At 32.3% G+C, this 13,688-nt stretch overlaps 1 protein-coding gene across 1 annotated transcript; it reads left to right on the top strand.

Annotated features, from left to right (window-relative positions):
• The first annotated feature begins 641 nt into the window (after nucleotides 1-641).
• On the top strand, nucleotides 642-10,926 carry LOC145164022 (uncharacterized). Its single transcript, XM_079082751.1, has 4 exons — nucleotides 642-659; nucleotides 810-1,130; nucleotides 9,533-10,222; nucleotides 10,276-10,926. Exons 1-4 carry the CDS (start codon nucleotides 642-644, stop codon nucleotides 10,924-10,926), a joined length of 1,680 nt encoding a protein of 559 aa, XP_078938877.1.
• The last annotated feature ends 2,762 nt before the right edge of the window (nucleotides 10,927-13,688 follow it).

Genomic DNA, 13,688 nt, shown 5'->3' with positions numbered 1-13,688 from the left:
GTTCACATATGGCCTCATTGCTTATTGGCAACAAAAGAAAAGGTACCCACATAAACCATTGGACGAAGAAAGCAAAGATTATTTTTCCATTACAAGTTTTGATGGAGGAGTAGTGTATGATGACATATTGAAAGCAACAAATGATTTTGATGAAGCATACTCTATTGGGACCGGAGGATATGGGACTGTGGATAAAGCCGAGCTACAACCTAACAATATGGTAGCTGTCAAGAAACTTCACTCCTCATTTGAGAGTGTTGATCAAAATGGATTCCTTAATGAGGTACAAGCATTAACGAACATAAGACATCGAAACATAGTGAAACTCTATGGATATTGCTCACATGCCCGCCACTCATTTTTGATTTATGAATACCTTGAAAAGGGAAGACTTGGATCAATCTTATGCAATGAGATCTTAGCAAAGGAACTGGATTGGTTAAAAAGGGTCAATATTGTAAAGGCTATAGCTAATGGTTTAGCTTATATGCATCACGACTGCTCACCTCCTATAATTCATAGAGACATTTCCATCGCCAACATCCTTCTTGATTCTGATTATGAGGCTCATATTTCTGATTTTGGCACATCCAAGATTTTAAAGCTAGACTCATCCAACTAGACCGCAATTGCAGGCACCTATGGTTATATCACCCCAGGTAACACAATCTTGTGATTCTGGTTCTACATCTTCTTAAATTTCATGACATATATAAATATGTATATGTACATATATGTATTTATGTTAGAATCTTGTGGGGTTAATATAGTTTTTTTTGTTTTTATTTTATATCTCTTTGGATATAAAGCTTTCTTATATGATGGTGGCAACTGAGAAATGCGATGTGTATAGCTCTGGGATCGTTGCACTAGAAGTGATGATGGGAAAGCATCCTGGTAAAATATCAACATTGTCTGCTCATTATCTGGTGCTAGGAAATGTGAGAGACAGTCGGATTCCACTTCCTTCACCACAAGTTGAGAAACAAGTTAATTTGGTGCTGAGTCTTTCAAGTTTCAAGAGCATGTTTGAACTCCAATCCGAACGGAAGACCAACAATGTGCCAAATTTCAAATCGGTTAATAAAGGATCTGCTTTAAATTGGCATCTCTTGCCGGATCAATATAGTGTACTTACAGTGTTCTTTACTTTTCTCATGTTCCCTATATGCATCATGTCAATATGTATTCATTTGAATGTGTTTTTGTTGAGAGACTTTACATATACTTGTAGTAGATAAAAAAATAAGTCAATGATCATTGCTATACTTCTGAAACTCACTACTATAAACCAAGAACAAGGCCATACACACATCTCCCAAACAAGAAATTATGTAAAATTTTGCTGTTATACTTCTTATATCTATTTCAATTTTTTATTTATTTTGTAAGTTAAATGTTAATTAATAGTTATTATAATGACATCATATTTTAAAAAAGAATACATCCGTCCATAATTCGGATAGCACATCATGTGTTATATACCCTCTAGGATACCTAAGTCATCCAAATATACAAAATATATATTTCTATTTTAGATTATATGATGAGCAAACAAAGCTAATGGTGAGAGATGTCATTGGGAAGTTTTATCAGACACTTGATATTATAGTGTTGAGCCTCTCAAGAGCATGTTTGAACTCCAATCCAAACAAAAGACTAACAATGTGCCATGTTTCAAATCGGTTAATAAAGGATTTGCTTTAAATCAACATCTCTTGCCTGATCAGTTTGGTGTACTTTAATTTCAGTGTTCTTCACTTTTATCAAGTTCCTATGTGCATCATGCTAATAAATATTTATTTGAATGCCTTTTTGTTAAAAAAAACATTATATATGTTTGTATTAGATAAATAAATAAGTCAATGGAAATTGCTATGCTTCAAAAACTCACTAGCTGAAACCAAGGAAGGCCATACATACATCCATCTAACAATAAATTATGAAAAGTTCTGTTGTTATACTTCTTATATCTATTTCAATTTTTTTATCTAGTAAGTTAAATGTTTTAAAATTAATAATTCTTATAATGACTTCATATTTTAAAAAAGAATACACCTGATCGTAACTTGGTAACACCATCATGTTATATACCATTTATCATGGCTTAGGTGCACTTGGTTGTGGAAGATTGTTTTCTGTTTTCTAGAAAACATTTTTAGAAAATAGAGTTGAGTCTTAGTTTTTAGTTTTCAATGAAAATTTTAGAAAATACGTTTGTTGAAACCAATGGAGTTTTCAATTTTCCATTTTAGAAATTTAGAAAACTTTGGAAAACTGTAAAAATCACTTTCTTATTTACATACAATTTTTAAAAAAGAAAATTTTCATTTTCTTGAAAAAGTTTGAAAACTAAATCAAACAAACCTGTTTTCAAAGCTTTTACTTTCATGGAAAATTGGAAAATTTCTCACAACCAAACACACCCTCGGAAAATTTCAATCATATATACCAATTTTTCCAAAAATCGGATCTTATGTGACTTTTTGTAGTAAGCTGCCTGTGCCGCAACTACTGCAAGTCTACAATCACATGGAAGGGTTTAGTGGGATGCTATTTTGTAAAGGCCAATAATTTTAGTTGGGAAATTGATAAAATTTATAGTGGGCTTTTAATTGTGTTTGGTAACGTTAAATTGAATCGGTAATGTTATCTTTATCATAGGCCCATCACAAAGGGTGGGGGATAGGGGTGACCGTCCGACACCCATCTTTTAAAGGGGCCCAAAATTTATATAAACTTTATTAATTATATGTTAGAAAATATTGATGTGAAGATATCATACATACTTATAATGCTAGCATTTTTTCTTGAATTTCATGCATTTGAAACCCGTTTTTTTAACTTCCTCAAACCATATTCATTTGAAACCCGCTTTTTTAACTAATGCAACTCAAAAGTTTTCTTAATTATGATTTAACACTCAAAAGTTTTATAACTTATATTATGTATAATTAGCATTTAGTGAAAAGTTTACTATAAAAAGGTCAATCTTTTGTGTCTTTTGTGTTATATAAAATCTTACATGTAAGAAGGATATCATAAGAAAATGAAAAGAAAAATTTTCAATAGACACAATTCTTTTAGAACGTATTTGCAGTGATGGAGTCCTTAAAAGAGCTCTACAAGTCAAGGTTGTGGATAAATGTATCATTTTTTACTCATAATTTGATCGTGTTATATTTTTTTTCCAATAATATATATAAGACCATTCAAAATCATATGTTTAGAGATATTTTATTTTCTCAAACCATACCATTCAAAATCATATGTCTAGAGATATTTTGTTTTCTCAAACCATATTGATTTGTATTCCTTAATTAAAACCATTTATAGTATTTATAAATTTCCAATAATTTTTTGCATTCTCTTATTATATATGTAGTTATATTAGTACATTTTTCTTACAAAAAGTCGTCATTTGGTTGAAGATATTGTGATTCAAAAGTTTCCATATAGTTGAAACATTCACGATCCAAATATGATGATTTGAAGAAATGGGTTATATCGCATCGATGGTAATTATAATATGATTTTTTCTTTCAACCAAAACAAATGAAGCTTTTCTATTCTTTCTTTATATTTAGTTTCTCATTTAATATTTATATGTGATTTGTGTGTATTACTCAATCTTGAATGTGACTCTCCAAACATCAATGTTTTGCTTGGAATATCTTTCTCATTCTTCTCTTTCAAGAAAAATATTTTGATTGCAGGTTAGTGAAGAATTGTCATCAAGTTTCTATGGTTGAATGGTGTTAAATGAAGAAAGAAGATTCATAAAATGGATATAGGTTTTTTTGTTTGAGCAAAGTTGACGAATGTTAGTTTTTTCTTTTGATTTAAATGTATGTTTATGTAACATCTTTATTTATATATATTTAACCACCCAATGCTCTTATTTATTTGATTGTAGTTTTTCTATTTTGATTATGTTTATTTTCTATTATTTTTTTGTTGGGTTATTCTACACAACATATTTAAAAGACAATATTTAAAAGATAACATAATTTTGAACATTTGATATGTAATTATGATAGACTTATCATGATATGTTCTTCATATGAAAGCAATTTATCCTTATTACTATGACAAGAATTACATATGACATTTACGAAAAAATATATATATTATATGTGATTTGTTTAACATGTATATGCACCTATGCATGTTATAAATTTATAATTAAATATCTTTATGTTTAATAATTGAAGGGATTAAAATGATGCATCAAAACCAATTATTTAGACGAATATTATAATAATAATAGTAATAATAATAATAATAATAATAATAATAATAATAATAATAATAATAATAAATATACATTTCCAAGTACCGCATTCATTTAAAACTCACACTACAACTCAAGAGTTTTCTAATTTATGTATCTTTATTAGTTAGAACTCAAGAATTTTTAACTTATGATTATTAATTAGTAATCACTAATAACTTTTTATTTTCCTTTCTTTTATAAGGTTGTAAAGTTTTGCTCATTAAAAACATTAATATATTTGAAGAGATTTGTGATTTAAATATGAAGAGTTAATATAAATGTTCCTCCCTCCGTCCCAATATTATTGTCCACAGACAAAAAACACACATATTAAGAAAAGCATTAATTACCACTAACTTTATTTAATAAAATAACAGTTTTGTCCTTACTTTGCATTTTAATGTTCCATTAAATGTTTAGTTTGTTAAGTAATAATGAGTTGGTATTTTGGTAAAAATGTTATTTATTTTTAGAAGTAGACTATTATTTTGGGACAAACCAAAAATGAAAGATGGACTATAATTTTGGCACAGAGGGAGTATAATAGATGTTTTAGTGTTTTTATGTTATTAAAAGTTATAGTGTTTATTTTTCATATTTTTTATTATTCGTTGTATATATATCTTTTTTAATACAAATGTTATAATAGATGATTTCTATTTTTATGTTACTAAAAGTTGCATTTCATATTTTTGTTCATACGTTTTGTTACCCGTTATATTATCATTCATTTGATATATAATTTACAAAATTTTAAACGCTTTATAAAATTATCAAATAATTGTATATATAAAAATAACTTAAAAATTAAACTATAATGTTTAATAAAACTAATATGTTAACTATATGTTTGTTTTACTACTAACATTTTGTTTCAAAGTAGAAATATTAAATAATAATTTGGTAAAAGTTATTATTTTAACTATATAATTCTATTCTCGCACAACGCGCGGAGATTCGCCTAGTCATTAACAATTTTGCATCTCAAAAAGCTAGAAAAATTATTTTTCTTTAAATATTTGGATTTGTATAATCGAAAATATTATATTTAGAAGCCAGTATAAATAATTTTCTTTCAATTATTGAGTTATTATAGAAAGGTTAATAAAATTTGTGTATTTTAAGGGTCTTTTTTCCTTTATCGTTTTGGGCCCAAATATGTTTGGAATGGTTCTGCTTCATCATTTATTTAAAAGGAAATAATTGTAATCGTATTCTAGTTATTTAGCTTTATTTACATTAATCTAAATATTAAATTGGATTGGGGTTTCGGGTTTGGGGATTAATTGGTAATGTTTGTAAGTTTTTATGTTTAATAGGTGAAGGTCGTGCTATTGTAAAAATGAGACTAAGTAACAACCTTTAGATAGAATTAACGAATAATGGGTCTTGATTATCGTAATTAATTATGGTTATGTGGTGATTTACGAGAATAGGTGCATACGGTAATTTACGAGATATGGGATTAGTTATGCTGACAGCTCATTTGACATGATCGGGTTCCTGAGAGTTGATGCACTAGAAGTTGTTTTTTGTTTCTTTCTTTACTAGCTTTGTGCTTCAAAAAAACTTTTAATATAATTGCAATTTTTAAGAAGTGACATCATTTTTTATAAATGACATCATTTTTGTCATTCTTTTTGCTTATTTAAAAAAAATCACTAAATCTTATGTATTCCTCTGTTCACACGTTTAATGAATGCGCAAGGTCCATTGATTTATTTTAGATAAGACCATTGGAACTCTTCTCCGTCTCCATTGACCCATTAACATAGTGTGGACCATGAACATTAATGTATGAAGTAAAACACACTCCACTTGGCTTTGTCATTGGTCTATATAGTCTCCACGTAAGCAACTTTTTACGTCATAAAGTTTTGGCTTACAAATTTAAATTTTGTCTTTTTTAAATCTCCAATAAAGTCCTAATATTTTAGGCCAGTTTACGGTTTAATCTCAAATTAAATTTTGTTTACAAAAAAGGACAGAATACCGGCTAGAACTTCGGAATAACCCTTTGTGGTCGGTTTCGCAGATTTAGCCAGTATTCCAGCTTTTTTCGTTATTTTTTCAAAATATTGAGATTTTTTCGTTAATTCAGCTAAAACTTTGGAATAACCATTTTTATCAATATATTAAAAAGGGTTTGTTTTTAAATGAGTGAATTTTTTCATTTCTTTTTATACAACATTATATATTCAATTTTAAAGTCACGAAATTTATAAAAAAAAAAAGTATCTATACAATCCACAAAACTACCAAACTTCATAAACTTGTCTGAAAAGCTTTACCGAAGATAGAGTGCTCCATGATTGCAAGATGAAATTCATACAAAAATATTTTGTATTTTCTTTTGATTTCATTATTGGTTTTAAGTATTGAGATAACCACAACACATACATAATAATACTAATCAGGTATACTTAAATCTATGAGATAACCTTTCTCGTTAATACTCATTTTCTTCTTCATTCTATTGGTTGTTTAAAACCTTATTCCACGTGCCCTCTTTCTCCCACTGTTTCTTTCTATCTATTGCAAAATTGGGAAGGATGCGATAAGGGATACATACACACACCCCTCAGATAGATCTATGTCTTTCCTTTTTATATGCGCGCACACACACATAAAAGTTTCTAATCTTGAACGTGTGTGTATGTGTGTGAAATGAGGGTATGAAAATTCAAACGAATCTGTGTTTTATGGACTATCCAAGGCAAGACTAGCTGCTTCCAAGATATTGCTACTGTCCTTGGCAAATTGATGTACGAGTTTAACATGAGCATGTTGAAGTGCGTGATTAAACCCGTTTATTTTTGTGTCAATCAATTTATTTTTGTTTCAGGTTGATTGGTTTAGAGTATAGCCCTTAGACGTATGTCGTTTCATGCTAGATTAAAACACTAAATAAGTTGAAAGAATACAACTTGGAGAGGTGGATACGAAAAAGTGAAAAACAAAAAGGAGTAGTAGTTTGAGACGCAGATGAGTGAAATTTACAATAAGTTTAAGGGTAATTGATCAATTAACGAAAAGCCCCAAAATTTTAATCAATTAACGAAAAAACCCAGAGTACCGGCTAAATCTGCGAAACCGGCCACGAAGGGTTATTTCGTAGTTTTAGTCGGTATTTTGTCCTTTTTTGTAAACAAAATTTAATTTGGGATTAAATCGTAAATTCACCCAAAATATTGAGACTTTATTGGAGATTTCCCTTTCTAAAATTAGTTTTGTTTGAATTTTAAAACAATAATAATGAAACCAAATTGATTTCAAAAAGCAACTATACACAATATGATCAATTTGATAGGTACATTTTTGTTAGAATGAAACTTTTGTTAGAATTACTTGGAAAAGAAAATTGAATATGCCCTAATAATTTGATTGAAGTTATAAGGCACTTCTAATTCCCTAAAAAATATGTTCCTCATAGTGTCGCTAATATGTGAAGATAAGGACCCTACAAGAAAGACTTGATTACGAAATGTAATGTGCAAACAAAATTGAATATGCCTAACAATTTGATTGACGTTTTAAGGTACTTCTAATTCTATTAAAAAAAAAAAACTTGTCACTTATTCTATAACTAATATTTGAAGATAATTAAGGACCCTAAGAGAAAGAATTCATCACGAAATGTGATCTGCAAAAGAATTCTAAAGATGTATAAAGTAATCAGTTATGGAAAATATGAGAAACAAACAATAATACAGTTATGGAAGGCTTTGTATGGTGCATGTCGAATCCAGGAGTTATGTGAGAATCGACCACGCGGGTAGTGAGGGTATGAATTATAAAATTGTAATGGAAAATTTTGTGTCGCAGTCTTATTAACTTTTAATAATACTTTTATATTCTTCTAAATTTTATATTACATATATGGATTTGATTCGCATCATCTCAGGGAATTTAACAAACCCCAACATTTAGAATTGGTGAACGCACTAACATTGTTGTAGCTCATTTTCATGGGTGATTCTCATCTATGTTTTATTTGTATTATTTGCAGGATGTGAAAACAATAATAATATCTGGCCAAAAACATTCCTTGCTAATAGTAGTTCATTTTTTCTGATTCTTTACATAATATACCATAACCATATAAGAAAATCTATTCCCTTTGGGCTGTTAAATGATAATAATGTTTATGTCATAAATAATCCATAACTTGAATGTTGGTATGGGTCGAATTGGACATACTTGATAACAGAGCTAGAACTTGTCCAACTCTTCTAAATTGATGTTCAATTAAACAAAATTAAGAAAAAGTTCCATCAATTCATCTCTTATGCATTTTATCAAACACATATTGCACATTAAGAAAAAGTTCCCTCGATACAGATATTGATTTAGATGGAAAAAAAGAGCAAATGATAACAAAGAGAAAAGTATAACTGTGAAAATGAAGTATCAATGATCAAGTGTAAGATAGATACATACTCATCCTTTTAAAGATCTAAATGTTAGCACTAACAACCCTCTACCTAGTAATAACCAACCAACTAACAAACTCCATTAACCATCAATTATATAAAGTAACATGAATGGGCCATCAACTACATAAAATGACTATGAGCTCACTACTGTTAACAACACCCCCTCAAGTGGGAGAATGATAAAATCCCAACTTGTGAAGTTAATTGATAATGTTGTTTATTAGGAAGTTTTTTAGTAGAGTTGTGGCTAACTGAGACTGAGATGGAATATGGTACAGAGCAATGGATAAATAAGCCCCTCTTGCAACTTTTCTTGAACAAAATAACAGTCTAATTCTAGATGATGTTCTAGATATTAGACTAGGAAATTCAATATTGTAAACTATGTGGTACCAAAGTGTAAATTGTGTATCCATATATACATATTATTAATGCAATATACGAGAGAAGTTTTTTGGCCAAATTCCATTATGGTATCAGAGAGCTAATTACCCTAGCCGCACTATTTTTTTTCTCTTTCTCCTAAAACCTTCGGTCGTACAATCTCCCTGTCGCATCTCCTTCTTCTTCTTCTTCTTGTTCTACTTCTTTTTTTTTCTTCTTTCTATCCTACTCCATCGACAACCTTTAGTACCTGTCAATTTTCTGCTCCTATTCTAATCAATTAATGGCTTCATTACATCCAGCTGTTACTGTCACAAACATCAGGAATTTCATCCCAATCATTCTGGAGATGGATGACGGGCAGTACACATCATGGGTTGAATTATTCAAGATTTACTGTCGGGCACACGAAATCATTCATCATATTCTACCATAGGAAGCTTCTCCCTCTAAACCTGCAACAGACAGTGATAAGGAAAAAGTAGATGTTGTGGCCCTTCACAAACGTCTGGATTCCATTGTCATCCAATGGATTTACAGTACGATTTCAAAAGATTTGTTAATTACCATTCTAAAACCTGATTCCACAGTCGAACAAGCCTGGAAATCGTTGGAAAACATCTTCATTAACAGTAAACCTTCAAGGGCACTGTACCTAGAAAACAAGTTCAGCAATGTAAAATTGGAATCCTTCTCTAATGTTTCTACTTATTGTCAAGAACTCAAAACTTTGTCTGATCAACTCACCAATGTTGATGCCCCGGTTTCTAATGATCGTCTGGTTCTTCAATTAATCAACGGGCTTGGAGACAAATTTGAAAGCCTTGCTACTATACTCCAACAATCTACACCTCTACCAGATTTCTACATCGCCCGATCAAAACTAATCCTGGAAGAAACCCGCAAGAATCATAATTGCAGCACCATACTAACTGCGACCACATCCAAAGCATCTACCGGTATAGAAACAGTCGCCTTGAATACTCAGACAACAGCCACCACTGACCGACGTCCACTACCAACCAAACAACAGTACCGTAGTAACAGTGTGTGCGATCAGTTCGAACAGTTTGACTATGGTGGCACGGGGCGGCACAATGGTATAGGGGTCGGGGATGCAGTCGGGGTCAGGGCCACAGACATGTAGCAAATTTTCATCAAAATTACTATCTGTAACAGCCGACAATCGGATGTAATACCCCTTGGCAGCCACAACAATGGAACTTTCCACCCGCACCATACCCTACGAACCTGGTGAACATATATCAAAATAGAAATCCTAACTATGCAGGTGTTCTTGGCGCTAATCCATACGGCTATGCAGCTTCTGAGCAATCATATACCCCGACCAACATTGATCGGGTGATGCATATTATGACATTAAACCCGAACCAGAACTGGTATCTCGATTCCGACGCTACCAACCACATGTCGAATACAACAGGTAACATTTCCAATTATTTCAATAATTGTATACAAAACAATATCGTCGTTGGCAGCAGTTCTCAAATACCCATCCATGGAACCGGTCACACAACCCTACAACCACCTTACCCTCCTTTAAAACTTAATAATATCCTTCATGCACCTAAACTGATCAAAAACCTACTTTCAGTTCGACGTTTAACAACCGATAACCCTATTTCTACTGAATTTGATCGTTTTGGTTTTCTTGTGAAGGACTATCAGACGCGGATTCCTATCCTTCTATGTGACAATACCGGAGAACTCTATCCCCTCTCACTAACTTCTTCTCAAGTCACACCACCTTCTACCTTTGCTGCTTTGACACAAGATCTTTGGCATAAGCGTTTGGGCCACCGTAGTTAATCTTTCTTGAGAGTCTTAAATAAACGCAATTTCATTTATGTTAAGACTTTTTTCAGAAAAACATTTATGTCAATCGTGTGTTTTTGGTAAACATATCAAATTACCGTTTTACGATTCCGTTTCTATTACGTGTTTACCGTTTGATATTATACATAGTGATTTATGGACCTCCCCAGTTCCTAGTTCAGGGGTCACCGTTATTATATCCTATTTCTCGACAATTATACAAACTATCTACGGACATACCCACTCACAAACAAGTCACATGTCTACTCCACTTTCTTAAATTTCTACAAGCTCATTAACACACAGTTAGAACGAGAAATTAAAAGTTTTTAGTGCGATAATGGAACTGAGTGCAACAATAAATCGTTTCATGATTTCTGTACTCAACACGGGATGGTTTTCAGGTTCTAATGCCCTCACACATCCTCTCAAAATGGGAAAGCTGAACGAAAAATTCGATCAATAAACAACATTATTCGTACCCTTCTTACCCACGCCTCTCTACCACCAAATTTTTGGCATCATGCCCTACAAATGGCCACCTACATTCTCAACATCCTACCATCCAAAACCAAAAACAACTCCACCGCAACACTACTTCTCTACAACAAACATCCCACATACACCACCTACGAACGTTTGGTTGTCTTTGTTATCCTCTTATTCCCTCTAATTTTATTCACAAACTTGAAAACCGATCCACACTGTGTGTATTTCTCCTGTACCCCTCCAAACATAAAACCAAATCTGACAAATCACTTGAGCGCTACAAAGCGCATTTGGTTTGTGATGGCAGGTCACATCAGGTTGGAGTTGATTGTGACGAGACGTTCAGCCCAGTTGTTAAACCGGCGACCATTCGAACAGTCCTCAACATTGCGTTATCTCACAAGTGGGGAATTAATCAACTGGATGTTAAAAACGCTTTTCTACATGGGTATTTAGCAGAAACTGTATACATGTATCAACCCATGGGCTTCCGAAATTCTTCTTATCCACATCATGTTTGTCGACTGAAAAAGTCCCTACACGGGTTGAAACAGGCACCTCATGCATGGTACCAAAGATTCACAGATTATGTCCCACGCTCAGATTTTGACATAGTGCTTGTGATCATTCCTTGTTCATCTACAACCATGGCAGAGATACAACATATCTTCTTTTATATGTTTACGATATAGTTCTTACCACATTATCACCAGGTCTAAAACAACATCCTATGACTCCTCTATCCAAGAGTTTTCCATGAAGGACTTGGGCCACCTTAGCTATTTCTTGGAAATTTCAGTCAAGCAGGACCCAAAAGGTTTATTTTTATCACAACATAAATATGTCGTTGATATTCTTTTACGAAAAAATATGGCCCAATGTAATCCGATACATATTCCAGTCGACACAGATGGGAAGCTCAGTAGCACCACAGGGGAATTGATTGTTGATCCCACTATTTATCGTAGTCTTGCTGGTGCCTTACAGTATCTCACATTCACACGTCCAGATATTTCATACGCCATACAACAAATTTGCATGCATATGCATGCTCCACGGACGTCACACATGAATGCTCTAAAACGCATTATAAGATACGTTAAAGGTACAATTGACATGGGATTATACTTGCATCGTAACACGACCTCAACTCTTACTGCTTATACCGATGCTGATTGGGCCGTGTCGCACCCCAAAACCGGAACGGCGGAAACGTTCTGGGGCGGATGATGTCATGTACAGTATCATAACAATGCATAATAGTAAACAAGAAACAACATCCATTGCATTAATAGAATAATTTTAATACAAGCGTGTTCTGTATAGTTTATAAGACACCAAAACTATGAGTCAAAATAAAAGATGAGTCTTGAATGTGCTCCATCTTCTCAAAAGCTTCATCGGTACCTGTCTACTGATGACATGAGAATACAAGTTATTTTAAAAGAGTTTATTAGCATTAAAGCTGGTGAGTTGATAAGTATTTAGTGTCATTGTTTGTATGAAAACGCTTGTAAGTTTGAAGAAAATGTTTGTAAGTTTTCAATGTAAATGTTTGTAGTGAATAATTGTATCTCCTAGAAAATCCTATATTTTCTACTAAAAGTGGCCTTCTACCAAGGCATCAATGTTTTGTATGTTTTTTTCGTGTAAAAGTGTATATTTCCCCCAGTATGACTATCATTAACTAAATATAGTTTAAACATTTATGAATATGTGAGAGGATCATAAAGTAAATGTAATAGGGAAAATAATGTTTTACCTCAGCAGTAACATTGCTGGCAATAAACTAGTAAAATACAGACTCCAGGTAGTATTAAATGTACAATACACCTCGGGGAGTCTTTTTGCCCTTAATCCTTAGTCGGTTAATTAAAGGTTTAAATGTGAACTCGTATGTAACCATGCTGATCGACGACTGAATAATTGATGACCCTCCGGTGTCATATGTAGTGAGGTGACATTTTGTCACCCCTTGGCCTTATCGGCTGGGACTGTAGCTAGCAGTCGGGGTGTGGGAGTGTCTGTCCCGTATGGATCTATACACACAATTCCCGATCTCCTTCCAGGAGACTCTGGTTACAAAATGATACAACACGGTCTTGTTGTATCCGAAAATAGTATGTCACATTCTAGTTATCGTATTCTTATGTTTGTATAGTGTATCATAGCGTAGTAATGTTCTCTCTGTACTAGTGTATAGTATGTTCTCTTGTATAGTGACTAGTATGTATTGTATTTCGTTATATTATGTTTGTAATGACTTG

This window comes from Lactuca virosa, chromosome 3 (genome assembly GCF_052849685.1).
Source record: "Lactuca virosa cultivar CGN04683 chromosome 3, Lactuca_virosa_CGN04683_v6, whole genome shotgun sequence".
Classification (NCBI taxonomy): domain Eukaryota; kingdom Viridiplantae; phylum Streptophyta; class Magnoliopsida; order Asterales; family Asteraceae; genus Lactuca; species Lactuca virosa.
Note: the sequence above shows the minus strand (reverse complement) of the source record. Positions and strands in the feature narration are given on the sequence as shown.

Excerpts from the sequence above, each read along its gene's own strand:
- LOC145164022 (XM_079082751.1), top strand. Across the intron at positions 1,131-9,532 it reads TCTTGCCGGATCAATATAGT|GAAGCTTCTCCCTCTAAACC; the intron begins GTACTTACAGTG and ends ATTCTACCATAG. Across the intron at positions 10,223-10,275 it reads GGGTCGGGGATGCAGTCGGG|CCGACAATCGGATGTAATAC; the intron begins GTCAGGGCCACA and ends TATCTGTAACAG.